This window comes from Sparus aurata, chromosome 6 (genome assembly GCF_900880675.1).
Source record: "Sparus aurata chromosome 6, fSpaAur1.1, whole genome shotgun sequence".
Taxonomy (NCBI): Eukaryota; Metazoa; Chordata; class Actinopteri; order Spariformes; family Sparidae; genus Sparus; species Sparus aurata.
Genome location: NC_044192.1, coordinates 34,789,575 through 34,810,494, shown reverse-complemented (window position 1 = coordinate 34,810,494; position 20,920 = coordinate 34,789,575). Strand labels below are relative to the sequence as shown.

General features: G+C 41.9%; 2 protein-coding genes across 2 annotated transcripts in view; one reads left to right on the top strand and one right to left on the bottom strand.

Annotated features, from left to right (window-relative positions):
* Positions 1 to 354: 354 nt before the first annotated feature.
* Positions 355 to 4,999, bottom strand: barx1 (BARX homeobox 1). Its single transcript, XM_030421029.1, has 4 exons — positions 4,417 to 4,999; positions 3,038 to 3,317; positions 2,796 to 2,880; positions 355 to 1,861 (listed from the first exon to the last, which is right to left on the bottom strand). Exons 1-4 carry the CDS (start codon positions 4,643 to 4,645, stop codon positions 1,694 to 1,696), a joined length of 762 nt encoding a protein of 253 aa, XP_030276889.1. The 5' UTR covers positions 4,646 to 4,999; the 3' UTR covers positions 355 to 1,693.
* Positions 5,000 to 13,805: 8,806 nt separating this feature from the next.
* The window catches only part of ptpdc1a (protein tyrosine phosphatase domain containing 1a), a 42,677-nt gene continuing 35,562 nt past the window's right edge, over positions 13,806 to 20,920 (top strand). The window contains exon 1 of the mRNA XM_030421020.1: positions 13,806 to 14,024. The gene's annotated coding sequence lies outside the window, so the exon portion shown is untranslated. The remainder of the gene's footprint in view (positions 14,025 to 20,920) is intronic.

Sequence of the window (20,920 nt, the reverse complement as noted above, 5' to 3'; positions counted from 1 at the left end):
CAGTTTCATGTGAAATAAAATTGGTCTTCACGATTCGAGAGAATTATTAATTCCCTAATTATTATAAGAAATTATAAATATAATGAATTATTACGCGTGTGAAAGCTGTTGATTCAAGACTGGAAAAGGCGCACACAGCAACAGTCGCAACACAAATATTTTGTGGCAGCCTATATGAATTACAATATTCATTATTTATCCTTTGAATTGGATGCAGATATATTAATAAACAGAGCATCTTTCATTTCTGGATAAACAAGACTCGATTAAAACGCAGGCCATGTTTGTTTTCCAGTGTTCATATATCCCCTGCCTGGTACTGAGCCTGGACGCTTTAACGCCGCTGACGCTTCTGTTGCTCTCAGTCCCGCAAAATCCTGTCTCTGAATTACTCCATCATCACATCGCATCAAAAATATAATACAAGTAGGCTTCAGCATGCTCCCACTTTGACCTAATGCTTCAAGAAAATGTTACAGTAACATTGCAAAAATATATAAAGATCATAAAAAAAATCGCCCAAAAAATATATCAATAAAATTAAAAAAAGGGAAGTTTCATTTCAGTGCTGACATACAAACACATCCGACTGTATATCCTACAATGACACAGAGATGTTTCTATTCGTTCAACTACCAACTTACAGCTCAAATGTTGTATTACAGATCAAATTACGATGCTATTATAACACTATACTTCGTTGTATTGAAATACTTGACAGCAGTTGGCTCAAACCTGAAAGCTTCAGGCACATATGGCCATACCTTTGTTAAATATTAAACGTGCTTTCTTGTAGCAGAAAATCTCAATGATTATAAATCATTAAGGGAAACGAAAACTAGAAAAACTGTGGGTTTTTTTTTACCCTGTTTTTCTTTAGTTACTCAGAGGAATCGGCATCACTTCCTTTCTTTCATACAACAATAATGACCAGTAGAACATAGGCACATGTGAATCCACATCGTAACAAGAAACGCACGTCACCTGCTAAATCAAATTATGATTAAAAATTAAACCAGGATATTCGAAAGTTTGGTTTAAAAGCTGGCCCGTTATTTCCACTTTTACACACAAAATGGCAACATGTAATATGTGTGGCTGCAGCCATCTTATATCCAATAAAACATATCAGGAACCAATGAGACATTTTCTTCCTGTGATGGTATGTAACCATATTAGGCCTTAGCCATGAGAGCATGACTGTGTGTGACTGATGAGCCTGGTGGCTATCATCATCATCATCATCATCATCATCATATTCACGTACACACTGGATTAAAAGCTTATCATGAGCCTGTGTCCTTTATGATAAGCAGAGAACAGTATTAGTGAAAATATATTTAATAATTAAACAGCACAGTTACACAAAAGGAATGCAAAACAGAAGAGTGAGAGTGCATCCTTAGAATATAAAGGGTAGACCTACTGCAAAGGTTCAAGTTCCTTCCTCAACAGCAGTAAGCTCACCGTGACGGAGTGCATGGTGGGGCTACAACAATGAGGATGTCAGCTTGTATATTTCCTGTCACTGCTGGGCCCGTGAGTCTTTAAATGCTGCACAACACGGTCCAGCCTCAGGAGCGTCGGCACGTCCTCTCCGTGCCTTTAAGGAATGTGGACCTGTCCAAGAGATACATGCTGAGCATCCCAGAGCTCATGCATATAGAGTCAGTATTTGCAGGCTGCAGTCAGATCATCCCTCCTGAGTGCTCTCTAAGTGGGAGCTCGAGCCTGCAGACTGGGGGTCAGCGTCAGCAGACGATCTTTCTTGTTCAGAGAGCTGCTCGCTGCTGGGGATGGAGTTCTTCTTCGGGCGGCCTTTAGGTTTAGTCGGGGACTCCAGGCCTCCTCCCTGTAACACCTGCAGGGTGGACGTGAACAGAGAATATGGTTAACGTTCTATTACACTGTAAAAAAAACAAAAAAAAAAAAACAACTGACTTTGAGCACAATGATACAAAAGAAATACACTTTTCTAGTCATATAAACTAGATATCAATGCAGATATATCGAAATACTTAATTACTTAAATTCATAAAAAGGCCATATAGAATTCTCTTGACACAAACACATTTCTTTCAACTAGAATTCCAAAGCTGAAGGTTAACAATCATTGTAGACGTAAACCACCAGGACATGACGCTGTCTCATGACACACGGCAGGTTTCCATCATACATGTTGGGAAGTTCGTTAAAATATGCTGATCATGTTTCTTTGGAAACTTATTTTAAAGAATTGATTGCGCTCTATACACTTAATTCAGCCAATGTATCAATTCAAGTCACTGGGTAAAATCAGATGAATTAAAACAAAATGAGCTTGAAAAAATTAAAACTTCCGTATTCATGTTAATGAGAAGACGTTAGTTGACTCCATATGACTTTCTCTAAATTAAGATGACCTGCTTCTTTTTAGGTTCGCTATTGTTTACTGTGAGGAGCATTTTATCGGTGAACCATTTTTAAATTTTTTTTTAGAGTTTTGTGTGCAAGTATATAATCTTTCAGTTGTTTGAGTGACTGTTCCAGTTATGTGTGTAGAAAACTTTAACTAATACGGAGTTTGGTTCCATATGTGTGTATGAGAGGTAATTCTGAATAATGTCCCTAATGCCCTCTCATAGAGTCAGTGCTAATCCATTCCTTCATCTGATGAAATTATAAGCAAAACTATTCTTTGTTCTTGTTCTGTCTTGTTGTTCCTGGCCTGGCCTCATATAAAATGTCCACGACCACATCAACACCATCACCACCATTCATCATCATCATCATCAACATCGTGAAGAATAACTTACAATTTTCTTCCATTTCATCCTTCTGTTCTGGTACCATGTTTTGACTTGCAGTTGACTGAGCCCTAGGGACTCAGCGAGGTCTATTCTGTGAGGAACAACATCAGGAAAAATTACACTATTTCAAACTACAATTCAAATTCACTTTAAATTTTTGTTTTTCTGTCAGCAAATTATCAAAAGCTTGTCAGGGGCTTAATAATTGAGTGTAATGACGTATGATGTATTATCTAAACCCAGGCTACCTATCAGGCGTAGACAGATACTTCTGCTTCTCGAAGCGCTTCTCCAGGCCCATGAGCTGCAGCTCGGTGAACACGGTGCGGCTCCGGCGGCCCTTCTTGGTCTTGCTGCCTCCGTCGGCTCCGTGCTCCAGCTTCCCCCGGAGGTGCAGGTCCAGGGGCAGGTGGTGAGACGCTGCGCCGACCTGCAGCCCCGGAGCGGCCGACAGCAGCGGGGAGCCCAGCGAGCAGGACAGCGAGGACATGGGGAACTTGAGGAGGCTCGTCTGGTCGGCTTTCAGCACTGAAGGGACCGAGAGGAAACACACTGAGACGGGGTTGTGCTTGTTCGGTTGTGTTTTGGAGGCAAAGCAGGCTAATAGGGAGCAGCAGGGGAGTCATCTGAGTTCACTAACACTGTATACGTTTTAAGACTTTACGCCTCTTTCGAACAACATGTCTGACAACTACAGCTGATCAACTGTATGAGAATATCAAAACCGCATTCCAGATAGATATTAACGCCACATAGACTGGATGAAACGGCAATAACTGCAGGACCCTTTATTGTTGTTGTTGTTGTATTTATTATTATTATTATTATTATTATTATTAGGTCAATGTCTATTTGTATTTATTATTATGTTCAGAATTGGATGTATTTTTGCATCTTTAATTCAAATAGGATTGGTAATGTGATTCATCATACAAACAGGCTACAGCGCTAGGCCCCTTTCCACAGAACATGGAACATGTGTTAAAGAACAATCTCCATGTGACACAAGAAACTGTAGTTTCTAATCAGAAAACACAATGACTTCCAGCGGCTGTGTGAGCTGGGTCATTCAGCTATATAGCTAATAGAAAACGAGCGCTAAATTACATGTTAATGGTAATTGCTATATAGCCTAATGTAATATGAGTAAATATCTCCCAGTCATAGGAGCTTTGGTTTTGATCCATGAAGCGCTGGATCCAGCACGGAAGGAAATCCACATTTCAACCAACAAATTGAAAACGCACCAGTAGCTGCACATTTAGACCTGTGTTTAGTCTCTATTCTAATACAAATAATAATACTAAAAAAGAAATCCTTCGTATTGCAGTAGAACACGTCCCCGGTATATCCAGATGAATTTAATCGATAGCGTGTGATGTAGCTCTGACTTTTGCTTAATTATTGCATATCTGTCTTTAGGTCGATGCCAGAAAAGAAATATTGTTCGTGACCAACCTTAAATTATTATCCTTCTTTTTATCACGAGCAAAATACGCACAAGCTGTAACATTTATAATTAATTATAATCTTTAATTTAATTCGAATTTATCATTAATAATAATAACCAAATATATTAAAATGCATCCGACATTGTCTCGTTCATCTCTTCACAGCCATCTCTTACCCATTGGGTTCGGGAAAGGCCGTCCGGACAGGAGAGCATGAACCCCGAACTTAAGCAGCTCCCCGGCGGGAGCTGACGCTTTGTGTTCCGGGTGATCAGTCAGGATCTCCTCGATCATGAAGCTTCTGTAGCGGTGAGTTCTGTGGTCGGGGTGAACTTCCGGAGGATAGTAATGCGCCCCCATGTCCAAAGGATGCTGCATAATCTGGCCGTGCGTTCGCCTGAACATACACCGAGCGCGTACACCTACGACTCCTTCAGTGGCCCTACACAGCTGCTGTCATATTCCCTCTGTGGTGCCTCTGTATTCCGGAGATCAAGATCACAGTTATCCTCGAGGTCTGGTGTCAAGCGAAATAACGAGTAGGTTACAGGTAGACGACTTCCCCACACGTCCTATAACGCGTCACTTGGGGTCGGCTCTGGCTCTTTTTGGATATAAAACATCGAACCAAGAACAAACATTTGACCCAAAACTCCTGAAGCCGGTCGTGCTCATGCCCGCTGCCTGTCCATGGAGGTCGGATGTGTTTGTCAGCCGTTAAGAGCGTCACCTTGGCAGTGAGTTGAGGAATAAGATTTGGGTTATATGAGTCTCGTCATGGCTCCACCTCTTCGCAGGGTGAAGCCTGCTGCTGCCTGCTCTCAACCCAAGCTCCATGCAAAGCCGCACGTGCGCTGCACGCATTTATATGCAAAAGGGAAGAAAATAAGGACGTGAGAAAGGAAGGACGTCTAAAGTAGCCTGCAGGTGACTTTGTGAGTTACAGAGCATTAGTTTGAGGATGGTGATGGTGATAGTGATGGCGAGGTTTTGTAAACTCAGATTAAAATAGGTCAGTTTGAAAGTCATTTATTTGAGCCCTCCTTTGCAAGAGGCTTACAAAGTTTTTGTGAAAAAATATTAAAAGAAATCAATGTTATCTTTCCTTATTGTACTGTTTGGTTCGATGACCTCAACATTGGGGAAGCTGAAATACGGATTAATTACTGCAAACATATACATCATGGAGCGTCCTTTCAGACAAATCTAACGTCAGCTGGTGGTGCAGGCTGTCAGCAGTGAAGCCAGCTCGAAAGGGAAATAATCCATTCGATTGGTCAAAAAACCCACGCCAGAGCACCTCTGGGATTTCTTCGCTAGTGCCTTCTTGGCTCAAAAATTGCGAAATATCTCCCACAACATATTTTTAGCATGTCTCAGGACTGCTTTGAGAAAAGCTCTGGCCTTCTAAAATCGGCGCTGCAACAGGGAACCTCAAAGAACCCTAAACTGCTGGCTTCGAGTACCTCTTATACTATTTACTTGAACACATCAGTGAATGTGTTTGTAACAAATAACAATAACATGTACATATTCAAAAGGACACCCAAATAAAAGCAGCATAAATGGTATGCTGTGAGAGAAGACTATGTGTAACTGAGTAGGAAAGAGCGGGCTTTAAAAAATGCTGTCCTTAAATGTGGACCCTTTCAGGACAGGATTGACAGTCAGGAGAACAGCATTTCCTACACAATGCTATATGTTTTCTGGCCATATATTACACAGTTATGGAAAGAGCAAGATTTCCTAGGAAAAAGACCAATGTGACAATTCATAGTACTAAAAGCATTAAAGTATAACTTCCTGGAGAGAGATCATTGTGTCTCAGCCCCAGATCATCAAATACTAGTTGCCAACACAAGGCCTCAGCATTTGGCAACCTGGTGATGATACTCAACAATAATATATACTTCTCCAGGAAGTTACAATTTAAGTTGCTTTGACAAAGGCAAAAACGTTGTCATGGGTCATGGATTTGCAAATGAGTAATTCTATTAGTCGTATTAGTCATTGTTAAAGGTCTGCCAAGTCAACCAAATCTGCGTATTCAAAAATGTCTGTGTTGTGATCTCCAGCTGAATTAACTGTCATGGCTGGAGCACATCATCCTCTGTTGGTCACTTCTGAGATTGCAGGGAGAGTTACCAACCAGAGGATGTTCATTACCACGTTTGTAATAGAAATGTGTTTCACACAATACCCAAATGACATGTAAATACGTAGTAAAGAACTAGTAGCAGGGTTACCTTAACTTCCCATATTAACAGTTTGCTTACTGTAATTGTAATGTGTAGCATTTTCATGTTTAATTACATGTATGAATACTTAACAAGTAGTTAACTAAAATGCAGCAATAAAAACATTCAGTAGAAAATATAAAATGAGAAATGGACATTCATTTTAAAAAAGGCAGCACCAAATTAAATAATACATTTCTTGATAGAAAGAAATTGTTTGTCCATCACAGTTGGAAATGTCATGTATGCATAACAAAACATGGCAGTTGTCAATTCTGTCAACTAATGTTGATCTAATAGTCCATGAGCCAAGACCCCAAAATTGGCCGTCCCCCATTGGACGGGTGGGCAGTTTCTAGTTAGTTTTTTTGACTTGGTAGACATCTCTAGTGAACAGTTTGGCATGATAACCATTGCAAACAGGTAGCTTAGTGGTGGTTTTCATGCGTTGAATAGGTGGACCGGTAGAGTGGAAACTTGAAAACTGTGTATAGTGCTTGTTCGGTATTATGCTGTTTGTTGACCACTCAGGGTGCCTAAATCACTTCAAGGATGTTTTTCCCTTTTATCAAGACCCTACTGTAATAATAATAGACTCACCTCAGGAATATGAGAATGAAAATGTGATAAAAATGAGAACATACACATGAAATACGTTTACGTGTTTTACTTTTCATGCAATGACAAGAACAAACAACAAGAACAAAATATGTTTTACACAATTAAAATGAACTAAAGAGCTTGCTCCTTCTGTCACAAATAATGTGGAGCATACTGCCAGTACAGTATTTCAAGTGTTACAGGTTGCTACAAACATCAGACCTCCATTTCAGTCCTCAGAGTCAGTCAGGTCTGCACCTGTGATCATGTCATGATCATCCTCTTCAGGTTGATTGTCACATGTCTGCAATTTGCAGAGGTTTGTACATTTCAATCCACTGCTCATGCACTGACATTCCGGGACTTTGCATCTACGGCTGCAGTTGCAGGACAGCAGTTGCAGCACTGCCTCAGGGACTGGAGATCCCCGCATCCATTCTACAGTGAGCTGACCATCGTCATTTCTGGCCCAGCCATGCTCAAGTGGGCTTGGGACTTGCGGATGTTGCTGAAGACAGGCTCTCCAGATGCCAATTCGACTGACTCAGCTCTCATAGCATCCAACTCAGTCTGGAGAGCATATGTTCTCTTCACAAGTTCACTCTTGGAGAGATTGCCAGCGTACAGTATACATTTTCCATTGTCATCAGGACAGATATGGATAGATTCTGCCAGTTCTTTCTCTAGATTGCGACGAAGATTGTTCATGGAAGATCTGGTGACTTTGCTGGTGCCATGAGATAACATTAATTCTTCAAATCGCTTCCTGACAGTTGCCATGGGCACTATATCATGGCCAGGGAGAAGTTGTGTCCTGATATACAAAAGAAATTCCTGAAGAGCCTGTTTTTCTGCAGTTTTGTACAGATCAGCCGCATCTTGTTCAGCATCAGCCAGTCCACTGCTTGTAGCTGACTCCCCACGGGTGTATGCACGATAGCATGATCTATGGTAGTGTCCTTCTGCAACAAGCTCCATGCTCGTGATCGCCAACAGTCTCTCATCAAGCTTCTTGATAGCTGAATCTCGTATCTTACTGTCTGCTCGCAACTCACAGCACTTTATCAGGTTCTCACGGGTCTTCTGACCTTTGATGTACTTGCTGGCTTTGTCACAGAATATACATTTCTCCTCAAGAACCCTTGAGCTGGTTGGTGTAGCTCTTGCTGCTCTGGCTGAACTCCCTTCAGCTTGCACCTTTGGGACCTGAGCATCTAACAGTTTCTTCATGGTGAAGACACTCCTGCATTTTCTGTGATACAACACCTGGGGCCACTCCCCTTCTGGTGTTCTTCTGGCTAGGTCCATGAGGCCTACATGATTTCTGATCTCCGCCGCCTTCGAGGAGGAGTCCAGATCTCTGGGTGACATCAGCTTAGAGGTGTCATTAGTACAGTGGATGGCACATTCCTCAAGATTTTTGGTCAGATTCTCACTGGTTTGAGCAGCCATTTCTCATGCAGTGATTTCAGTAGGAATGCACTGACATAATGCCACTAAGCTATCTTTAGCTAATACAGTGCAGTTTGCAAAATCAGCTAGCGTTCAGCCTGCAGCATCAGCACCACACACCCTACTTCAGAGCTTACGCTGCAAACTGACCGGAGACTATTCTTTCCTTTTCAGGTACAGATAATTATCTGCAAAATTATCAGGCAAAACATACAAATAAGTCAGATAATGAAATGTTTTGCAGATTACTAGAGTTTATTATAGTTTGCCAACATTGACTTGATTCTGCTCATAATCAGTCTGTTTGCCCCCTGAGCTGATTTGAAACAATAACAAATGTTGATTTTTGATGTTGGTTATATTATTTTGTTAAGTCAGCAGCAGAGCTATAATGTTAATGTCATCTTTATTCACTACATCTTAGCCTTAACCTTGGATGTGTATATAAACCATTAAAAGTGTTACCTGTATATGTGTTTCACAAAAGTCCTCTGCTACTTCCTGCTAACAGCAGCATTAAGGTCGATTTTCCCCCTCGCTCGCTCATGCACCCAGAGGAATTGGCGCCAACTAGTGGTGCAAACAAATATCATCTGCAGGGCCTTTCTGCAACTGCAAATGTGATCTAATCAGTAGTGGCACACAAATTATGAAATGTGCAACATCGGAGAATGGCCACTATTGGTGTATGGCATTTTTATGGTCAAAATAGTGAATGCATGATAAATACTGTTAAGCTACTCTTCTGCAAAGGTTATCATACCAATTAATAATCTGGACATATATAGGAATAATAAAATAGCAACAAGAATTTGCCCACCCTTCCGATTGCGATTGGTGGTCTGGCTCATAGACTATAAACACAAAAAGAACTTTTAAATAAACTTTGGGAATGATGCAACTTGCATCTGTGACTATCGCTGCACAACTTGTCGGTGCGATTAAAAAATAACCAAAAAATAAAATTATCAATTATACCTACATGGAAATGTAGATTATTTAATGGACAGGAAAACAATAATATGATTGCAAATACATGACTTGAAATAAAAAATGGAAAATAATGGAAGCTGCATTGATGTGACCGGGTAGATAGCTCTTATTGATCTATGTATGTGAAAGTCCATTAGAAAAGTCATGCCATGGGGACTGACTGTAACAGACATCTTCTGAACGATGCTGCTTGTATTTCTTACCCTGGATGGCATTTCAGGATGTGCATTATAGAAGTGAAACACAGAGGGAGAGAGAGATAATTGGACAATTGGACAACATAAGCCTTACCTTTGAACGATTTCAAGTGTACAGGCAACCGTCTCTTGGTACTGTAGGTTAAAGATGTAGGGCAGTCAGCCCCATCACAAAGGTTGGGTGGATATGTATATACATGTATGTATGTATGTATGTATGTATGTAAATAAATAATAAAAATAGAGAAAGAATAGAATATTCCTTTATTGTCACTAATGACATTTCTAAGAAGAACGCATGAGAGTTCTGCAAGCTAGCATTACTGATTCGTGGCAGTTTATCTAAAATGTTGATAGTTGGCAAAATTATCGCTACACAGATAAAATACATATATGTTTAAGCTTACTCTATTATTTGCCCATAAAGTTTAGTAATCAAACAGCAGGATATAATTACCTTTTACAAGATTTAAAAACGCAAGTGTTGAAAAGAAATAAACTATGCTTGAGTCATTTGTGCTACATCTATTTTAGCAAATAGAGTGTTGATTTTGAATTGAGGAGTCCAAGCCTGGGGAATGAAGCTGCTTTGTAGTCTGATCATATGGCAGCATAAATATACTTGTGTATTTTTTGCTTTCTGGGCTGGGTGTTTTAGTGTCCTTTGGGCTCTGTGCAGACATCTCACTTCACCCTTGTCATTGATGCTCTGGAGATGGGCACCTGGGATGTTCTGGCCTGTTTTAATCACTGCTGTGCTGTGCCAGTATGTGATGTTTTCAGTTAGGATGATTTCTATTGCTCACCTCTAAAGCTGAACAGAATTTGATTTCAAAATGTATCCTTCCTCAGCTTTCGTAGGTAGTATAGCATTTTCTGTGCTTTTTAACCAGGGTGGTGATGTAACGGTGCTACTGTGGCAGTCAGGTTTTTACTGTTGTATTATGTGTTTACCCCTTTCCCCCTTGTTCTCTCCCTAACCTGCTCCTTTCCTTGTGTGTTTTGTTCTGGTTCTGGAGATTGTTCTGGTGTATGGAGATTATATCATTGTTGCTTGCTATTGTGTTTAGCTGTCTTCAAAAGGAGTACTTCCTGGGATCTGTCATTGAGCTGGGACAAGTGAGGACAGATCCCTCCAAGGTGCAGGCAGTGACTGACTAGCCAGCTCTGGAGAGCTGTAAACAACTACAATGTTTTCTGGGATTTGCCAATTTCTATCGACACTTCATTCATGACATCAGCTGTGTGGCTACACCTCTCACCCAGCTCACCTCCACCAAACTCCCTTTTCTCAGGACACCTGAAGTGGCAGAGGCTTTTGTCTGGCCGAAGAAGCTGTTATCATGGTTCTTTCCCACCCGGATTCCAAGTCTCCAGTTGTGGTGTAGGTGGATGGAAGGAACAGCTCATCCTCTCCTTGTTTGGAACGACCACAAGAACCTTACATACCTTCGCTCGGCCGATTGGCTGAACCCTCGCCAGGCTTGCTGAGCTTTGTTCCTGGGTCTTTTTAACTATACCCTCCCCTACTGCCCCGGCCCCAGGAAAACCAGGCATCAATGCCCTCTCTTGTCAGTTCTCCATTTCTGATGAAGAGAGTCCCGATTGACTTATCCTACCCCCCCCAGTGCGTGGTGGCTGCAGCTAGCACTTCCCCCGAGTGACTGACCACTCAGTTGACTGTTGTCCCGGACTCTACCAGGTCCCTAGTGCTCCAGTGGGAGCACTCATCTAATTTGGCTTATCAACCAGGTTTTCAGAGGGCCCTATCCCTCATCTGGCAGCATTATTGGTGGCCCTCAGTATACGCTGACACAGAGGAGTTATCTATGCCTGCTCCGTCTTCATCTGTGCCCGCGGCAAAGCCTGCCATCACCCTCCCGCTGGCCTACTGTCTTTGCCACGCCAACTCCGATCCCACATCACCATGGATTTGGTCACGGGTCTGCCGCCCTCTGAGGGTAACGCTGCTATACTCACTATTGTGGACAGCTAAAGCTCTAAAACTGTACCTCTGCCTCTACTCCTGTCTGCTTAAGAGAACGCTAACCTGCTATTCCTCCATGTCTTCAAGCTCCATGGTATCCCTATGGACATTGTGTCTGACAGGAGACTGCAGTTTACGTCCTTGGTCTGGAGGGTTTTTAACAGGCTGTTGGTGTTTGGTCAGTTTGTCCTCGGGCTTTCACCCTCAGTCCAACAGGCAGATGGAGTGGGTGTACTAGGACTAGGAGTCTTCGCTGTGTTTCCACCAGACATCCCGACTCTTGGCCTACTAATCTTCCCTGGGTTAAACATGCACACAACCAGCCTGTTGTTTAGCCATCTTTGAAAGTATTTTCTAGTCTTGAGATTTCTCTGGTGCATATGTATTTTTCCCTGTCTGGGCTATGTCTCATGCTAATGTTTTGTTTCTTTCATGTGCAAAACCTCCAGCGCTTCTCCATTCCGCTTCCTGCTCCATTGGCTCACCTTCACACTGCCACCTGACAACCCTGCCTGCCTACCTGCCCTCCTTGTCTGGTATTTCCTCAAGAACACTGTCCTGTAATAAATTCCTTTAAATCTGATTTCCAGCCTCCGATCTCTGAATTTTGGGTCTAGACCAAAACCCCACGGTGAACTAACCTTAACCCTAACCCATCAGCTCCTTTGTTTTGCTGAGGTTGAGTAGTAGATTGTACTCACAATATATAACCTCCCAAATTTAAACTCTTGCATTGTTGTTTATAATGAGGCTGATAATGGTGTTGTCATCATACTAACAAAACAGTTTTCTTGATGTGGAGTGCAGTCTCAGTGTAAACAGGAGGGGGCTCAACACTGACACTGGCCAACAGAGTGATCATGGTCAGTGCTTTCCAATCAACTTCATGGTTGAGATTGTGTTTTTTGTGTTGATTGTACTGCAGTCAACATACAGCATTTTAATGTAACTGTTCTTATTCTCCTGTTGTGTTAAGACTGAGTAACAGTTAGTAGTTATGGTATCCTTTGTGTTGGTTTTGAAAGTATCCTGGTGAGGGTCTAGGTAGACGGGGATGTTATCTTTGATATGCTAGAGAACTAGTTTCTCAAAACACTTTATTAGGATGGGGGTGAGAGCCACAGGGCAGTAGTCTTTAACACTAGACACTGCAAACTTTTTATGTACAAGAACGATGATGGCTGTCTTCAGGCAGGAGGGAACAGTCTCCTATTTTCTATACCAGCAGCCTTATATGCACTTCGAATTTTTCTCACATCTGCTGTGGTTACTGATTGAGTCTTTGTTGAGGTGATCAAAGCGAGCGTAAAATGAGTTCAGCAATGTGTACTCACACACGATGGGGGTACTCCTTCTTTTTGTGGCTGCCAGGAATATTTGCATGCACACAGTCCGGGATAGTTCTTCCTTTGATGGAGCTCCGGACATGGATTTTCTGTTCAGAGTACCCCCCCCCCCCAAAAAAAAAAATTCGTTTTTGCATTAATAAATGCAGTCCAAACTCATTTATTTAGTTTATAGATGCAAAAATGTCATAAATCAAATATAACAGTTTTTATTTTGGTATTTTATCTTGACCTGATATTCTTTCTCCTCCACACAGCCACTAGGCTGCAGCAGAGGACTTTAGAGAACGATACACTGTCCTCTCTTTTTCTCAGTGACTATTATTGTGTAAACCAGTTAATGCAGATGCAGTAGATGTAGATGCAGACTGGGCGCTGGTTACTCTAAAAGTTACGAAGAATTCATTGAAAGATATTGGAATTCAATTATATCTCACACAAATAACTACATTTCCAGTAGTTATTTGTAAATGTATATGGATGGCAAAGGACAATTGTGCAAAAAAGAGAAGAATCAATGCATGACAGGAAATTAATAGGATCATTACAAACCAGATGTATGTGTCTACAATTTTGTTTATAATGGATTGCTGAAAATTAAAAAATATGTTTGAAAACAATATAAAAAGCAATACAAACTGACATGAATAGGAATGGAGCTGATAGGTCTGTTGGAAAGAAAATAATTAACTGTTATTTGTTGTTTAAATCAATGTATCCCCCCAGAAAGCACCATACGATGATGCTAACTGAGCTGTGGTCACGTGACGTAACTGGACCATTCTTCTTGACAACATGTCAGGCTGCTAAGTTAGCTAGCAAGCTAGCTGTACTTAGCTGACCAAACGATGTGGCTAAAGGAAATCACTGGTTTGCTACGTGCCAGCGATAAAACAAACCTGGCTTCAGAGCAATGAATCGACTATGTCAGATATTCTAAAGACAGCCCCAGACTCAGACGACAGGAAAACGGTAAGTTAGGCCTTAAGTAGCCACTAAGCTATCTTTAGCTAATACAGTGCAGTTTGCAAAATCAGCTAGCGTTCAGCCTGCAGCATCAGCACCACCCACCCTACTTCAGAGCTTACGCTGCAAACTGACCGGAGACTATTCTTCCTTTTCAAAACAGTGTGAAGTAAAAACAAGAAAGTACGATAAACCTTATGTCAATGAGCTTAAAGCTAATTGACTGATGACCTAGAGTTAAGTGAACTTTATACGAAAGCTGCTCGGTAGCTGACTCAAATGCCCAAACGTTGATTTGAATTAATACACCCGGTGACAGGAAGTCAGAAAATTAACCGCATGCTTTTCTACTGTTAAGGTGACTCATGTCAGAGCCTATTTATTACATTAGTCGCCTTAACAGTAACAGTATATGTAACTCATTTGGACACTATATATACGAGGAAGCCATCATGACTATCAGGCCCTGGTACTGGCACTCGGTCATTAATGTATGTAATTAGACCATAGCATCACAAGTCAGAGGTTGTCTGAAATCACCCCTTATTTGCAGTGAACCATACTAGAGATTTGCCTGTTTTCTGCCTGATTCTATATTATAAGTCCCCTTAAAATCAGTCACGAAGCAGGTCATCATAGTTTTTATTAGAGTGATTAATTATTTAATCATCTACTTAAATAATTGTGTTGGTTATAAGTCACACAAAGGGACTGCAAATATCATTTCATTGTACAATCGTGGTTGTCAGGAGTGATTTAAACAGCCTATATTGTCAGAATCTATAGTTTACCGGGTTATTGATTCAAATTTTTTTGTCTGATGAGTTTTATTATTTTCTCTGCTCACTTGATTAGCTATTACGAACATTTGTTGCTGGCCTGTAACTAGAATAATCTGGGCAGCATTCATTTCCTTTGCACCGAGGAAAATCCACGACTGAATCAGATCCACCCAAATATTACTTACTAAATATTCCTTACTACAATTCCCTGCCCAACATTTCTCATTCTGACTATTTAACAGACCTTCACACGTGTTTTTAAAGAGTTAGTGGTTTGCAATACCACAAAATCTGGTTTTCATCTGACACCAGTATCACAGAAATCTATACTGATACCTATTTTATGATTACTGAAAAGAGTTTTTAAAGACAAATAACAGAGATGTTAAGACCTAGCTGAAATACCAAAATAAAAAAGGTCTATAGCCTAGAGGTGGGCATCTCTAGCCACTTCACGATTCGATTTGATTGGGTTTCAGAGGGCTGAGATGCTATGATAAAACTAATATCGATTTGTCTTGATGCATCTTTTTTTGCTATTCAAGATTTCTTTGTTTTTCGCTGTGTGACTGCTAAATCAAATGATTTGTAATGATCCATACTGAATTTACTTCCAATATCTTTTAATGATAAAACAAATGGAAGAGATGTGGCAAGTCAATTGAAAGGTTACATTTGCGAGCAAAAATCCCTGCTTCGCAAAGGACCAACAGGAAAAGAAAAGTGGGCCTGTAGCAGCATACATGTAGTAAATGAGCTTCAGCATAATCTGAAACACTAACAACATAAAAAGCTACCCTTAATAAATATTAAAGAGCAACTAAACCCCTCAGTTTTGGATGACGTGCTCTAAGCTGGAAATTCAAAAAATGCCTTGATGATGGGCGGGGCTCCAGGAGTACTCTCCGATTCCCCCCTCTCCCCTAACCGTCACCACACTACACTACCTACTCAATAATCACTATGCCTCTCTATTCGCAATTCTCTCAATCCAACCGACTCGCCACAGATTCCAGATCAGCAGGTGCTAGTTTTTATAGGAGGGGGCGGAGCAAACCGTGGTGGACCGTGACGAAAGCTGCCTCCAAAACGTCATCTGCCTCCATCTCAGCCAATAGGAAAATTCGATTGTAATAACCGGGTTTCAACCCAAAGAGGGCAGTCACACATACATTTTTACTACAAAATACGCCAAATTGAAATACTTCGACTAAAATGTCAAGAGTTGGACTAGAATCACTCAGCAACACTACTTCATACCCAAATACATTGGTTTTCAGCAGAAAAAAGTGGTTTGGGGGTTTAGTTGCTTTTTAAAGAGGAGAGAAAGGAAAGTCAAAATGTTGTGTCACTTTTTCTAGATGGCTGCACTGATACACTCTGTGGAGGGCAGTACAGTGAACCTACTTAAGACCCGGGGTTTACCTGCAGATCTGTTTACAGCATATAGATGTCACAACTAGAAATACAGAAAGCAGCTCTCATACACAGATATTACATAAGCCGTTTTTAGACAGAGCACCTAGCCGCCAATTTGCCCGTCCTTTTGGTGGCTCGGTCCGCGGTTTCAGACAGAGGGCGACCCACAGCTGGGGAGTTTTAAAACCAAGAAACAGCTGATCACAGCAGTCGGTCCATCATTTAATCCGCGGACATTAAGGTGAGCAACTGGACAGCCGCTGAGATCCAGGAGATGCTAGCATCTCCTCGGTCTCTGTAGCTGTTTGGTTGTGTTAGCTTGATGTTGCGTCGGCAAGCTAAGGACGGTCGCTACTTTCAAATTAAAAGCCTCCCGCTAAGAACCCAGTTCTAAACTCCAATGGGGTGCAATGTAAAGCTCTTTTTTTGAAGACAAATTCTATGTCACTGTTCACAGCCCAACTTCGAGCTTCATGTCACGTCACATGTTTACGCCTACCTCAGAGGCGGCTTTTGGAGAAGGAGGAATATTACACCTCGGTTTTAGAAAGACAAGCCGGCGCATTGCCGTCCTTACCTTGGAGCAAATGTGCCGCCTTTCCTATCTAAAAAGGGCTATAGTCTACAATGAAATCATACCAGTGCCTGACAGTGCATTCTTTAACAGAACAGCCATATCTGCACCCGTGTGGTTCTCATTCACTGCTCTTGTTTGGAGCACTTTAGTGATTCCATGACTTCGAGTTGGTCTCATTGTCTATTGTTGGGATTGCTGTGTCAGTAAAATATCTTTGAGATGGGATGTTGTATCTCGACGTCAACATGCACAACATTGTGCGAGAGCCCTGGCTCTCAATGACTGAGTTTGGGCGCAAGTGCTTGGCAATAAAAGTTGCAATAGAGTTTGTAATTTGCTTCGCCTTTTCCGAGTTGGGCGGAAGCTTTGATATGGCTTGCTGGATGGTCTTCCTGGGTGGTTTGGCAGCAACTATGGCGTTTTTCTTCCTCCTCCGGGTGGAAATAGTAACATGATTTGTCACGTTTGTCATGTTTCCAAAATATTTTAGTTTAGTTTGACACTTGCATGTTTTGTGGCTCTTGTCCAGGTCCTGTTTGCCTTCATCTTCACAGAAGCCAAAATGCTTCCAGACGCTAGCTTTAATGCAGAAGGTGCCGGTCGAAATGAGTGCCTTTGCCTGTGCCTTTAGTAGGCTTTGTTTTTGTGCATGCCATCGACTGTCCGGGCGCTGCACCAGTTACACCTTTTGCGTTCCGTCGACATTGCGTTATCAATTAACATTTAGAAAATTGAGTTTTGACATTTGTGAATTGATTCAGAATCGTCCACGTCCGCATTGCGATGCATCTAAGAATTGATTATTTTTCTCCCACTCCTAAAAGCCTACATGTACAGTGTTTCCTCTAAATTCATTTAGGAGTGGCGGCCCGCAAATACACCACCGCCGCATCATATCTCCACCTTCACAGCAGAGTCCTGCACTGGGTCGGGTGTCGCAAGTGTTGAGGTAAACTAGATAACTATCTTGCTCAGTATCTACTCTTTGGAGTAGATTCTCCCCCCCCCCCCAAGATCTTACTGGTGCCATCAACGTTAATTACTTGAAAGAGCGTGGCCTTGAAAGTGACATCACGTCAAGCACCCAGGCACCAGGTCGGAGAGTCAGAGGAGTGTCATCTTGAAAATAGGGCAACGACTCACCAGAAAAAAGGTAGACTTATTAGCTTAAGAAAACTTACAATAGATTTTATAAGTTCAATAGACATTCGCAATATATTGATGGCCAGCTAAGGTTCCGCAACATATCGGTAGCTTAATTAATTGGGCCCGGTGCCAACTGAACTCAGTGTCGCTAACGTGAGTAAACTAATTGACAGCATTAAGCTAGTATATACACGCCATGATGTAACTGCTGACTGCATTTTCAGATGAGCTTGTTCAAATATTTCTCAAATAAGAGAAAGACACCTGATGAAGAAGACATTTATAATATATCATCAGACACAAACTAGAAACAGTTTTAAAATGATTAAGGTGTAGGACATTGAGAGAAACAATCTCATTATTGTTTCTATTGGGTTAGGGTAGGGTTAGGGAGGACAGGTGAAGACTGACTTGAGAAACAGACTGCAGGGGGATCACGTTGCAGCATGTATGCTGCTGAGCATCAGCGGGCCACCTCTCGGAGAATTTCCGTACAACAAAGCCTCAGAGCTCTTCTATAAAAAACCCAGAAAAATTCATTGTTCTGAGCCTGGGTGCAAACTTTGCCACTGATTCTACAGCCCCATCAAGGAATTATTATTATTATTATTATTATTATTGTTTTTATTTTTTTTATTGTTGTATTTTTGTTATTATTTTTTTATTTTTACATTCAGCCTTTAAAAAGCCCTTTTCCATGCCAGCCATTCAATAAAAAGGGGGATTATGCTGGGCATAAAAGTAAAATCTGCAGTCAAGTGTCATTTGTTTACGCCGCCACGGCTCCCCGGAAAGCCTGCCCCCGCTGCTGAAAAAAATCCTAGAGGAAACACTGATGTAGCATAAAGATAGAAATCCTATGAGCTTTTTGCATCCATGTGGACGTTTTGAAAATCCTGACTTTATCACCTCAATGAATTGTTGATTGTTGTTTTGTCTAATGAACATGTGCCTTAGACCAGTGGTTCTCAACCTTTTTGAGTCGCGACCCCCAATTTAACATGCACTGCTGTCCACGACACCCCCCCCCCCCCCCCCCCCCCCCCCCCACACACACACACACACACACACACACACACACACACACACACACACACACACACACACACACTCACACGCCGGTGTGAACGCTCAGAGCAAATGACACACTGTGGGTAGTCAATGCTGTTTTTGTTGTGCAGGAAAAGCCATATTTCAAAAAGTCGAGCTGATATTTACGGAGCCTCGAACCTTTATCAGCCGCCGGTGTCGGCCCCAGTGCCATACATTTCTCAGGTGGAGGTTCTGGTGGCTGATCTTGGACCCCTGCTGCTGCTGCTGACTGTCGTGTGCTGGAACACTTTTTCTTTTAAGCCATTGATCCATTTTTCCTGCTAGCAAACTTGCTGCAGCTGTGGCTAAAACAACAATCCGCCTTTTTTTTTTCTCTTTTTCTTTGTTTTTTTTTTTCCCCCACTGTGCTTCACTGACCAGAATCTCACGCGCACAGATCAGATTCATACAAACGCTGCGTTGATACAAACAATTTTGGGCAAACAATGAAGCAGAAAACAACTAAAACAACTCTCTATTTGAAATTATTTGATTTAATATTAATTAACGACCCTTAGGCTACTGTTATAATGTTTAAGTAGCCTAATGTTTAAGTTTAAGTTCTGCGATTTCAGACTGTCTGTGAACGCGTATAGCGGTAAGGGGGGGGGTAGAGAGAGAGCTGTGTCTGTATGTGTGAATGAGAAGGGCAGACATGAGACAAGTGGACAGGCTCGTTGTTGTTGTTTTGGTGTAGTTACGGCTGACAGTGACTGGTTTTGAATAATAAAATGCCTGTTTGAGCCCAACCGCTCGTCGTCCTTCTAACGTCCGGTCGGACGCTACATCTCTCTATAAAAGCACGGAATCTCTGTCTGTGTGTGTGTGTGTGTGTGTGTGTTTCTGTTAGTCAAATATCTCTGCGGATCAGGATCACACTGACCCGAGACTTTCAACATGGCTGCTGCGTGGTTCAGTGGTGTGCATCTAAGCATTTGCTTGAACTGCAATGATACCATGACCAAATTATTTCATAAATTCTTTACAAATTCCGGCGAGCATTGTCCACCGGAGCCACCACGGTCACGTGCACACCAGAGCCAATCACTGCACACCGTGGCCACGTGCGCACCAGAGCCAATCACTGCAGAGCTCAAGCCCACGACATACCTGAAGAAACAAGCGGATTGATACCTGCAGTGGCGCGAGCTGGACCGGGATTTTGCCGGCGGTTTGGTCCTGTTCTGTTCTGTGCATCTAAACTGACTGTTGTGGATTAATCAGATTAAACGAGTCCGGACCGAGTCTGTTCGGGTCTGAGGAGATCCGGAGACGTGCGGACAACAAAGTGGAATCGGAATCTGTGGATGTTCGTGAGCAGCTAGCCGCTAGCTAAATGGCCCACCTCCCGAGGCGACGGACCGGACGCATCGGCATGTCCAAAACCGGACTTAGGGTAAATAATGTCCGCCACGCTTTTTCGCGAACATTCCCGTCACGTTTGCTTTGTGTCTGGTGCAGGAAGAAACGGTAAAAACGGGCTTTTGTCACGAAAGTGTCCAAGCAGCAAGTTTGGTTGTTGAGGAACAGGAAGTTGTGGGAGGGACTTAGGCGGATGATTGACATGCAACGACGGTCGGTGTACAGACAGCGATATTGAGAGTTGAGAGATTTGTGACATTTAGCGTGTTTGGAGTTTGTAGTTAGTGTGTTATGTAGTGTTTGGTGTAGTGTGTGTATTGGAGTCGGTTTTTTGTTTAATGAGTCAGAATAATGAGGAGAAGCTGAATGTGGAGCAGGCAGGAGCACAGGCAGACCTGAGCATTGCTTGCATTTAAATGTAAATAGTTACATATAACTTTGTACATTTTTTAAATGTATGCACAAATTTAGCAAACATCACTTTATATTTGCATTATAAGTAAAAAAAAAAATGGTTTGTTAAA

Excerpts from the sequence above, each read along its gene's own strand:
- barx1 (XM_030421029.1), bottom strand. The coding sequence starts at position 4,645 with ATGTTCAGGCGAACGCACGGCCAGATTATGCAGCATCCTTTGGACATG. Across the intron at positions 2,881-3,037 it reads TATCTGTCTACGCCTGATAG|AATAGACCTCGCTGAGTCCC; the intron begins GTAGCCTGGGTT and ends TGTTCCTCACAG. Across the intron at positions 1,862-2,795 it reads GGATGAAATGGAAGAAAATT|GTGTTACAGGGAGGAGGCCT; the intron begins GTAAGTTATTCT and ends TCCACCCTGCAG.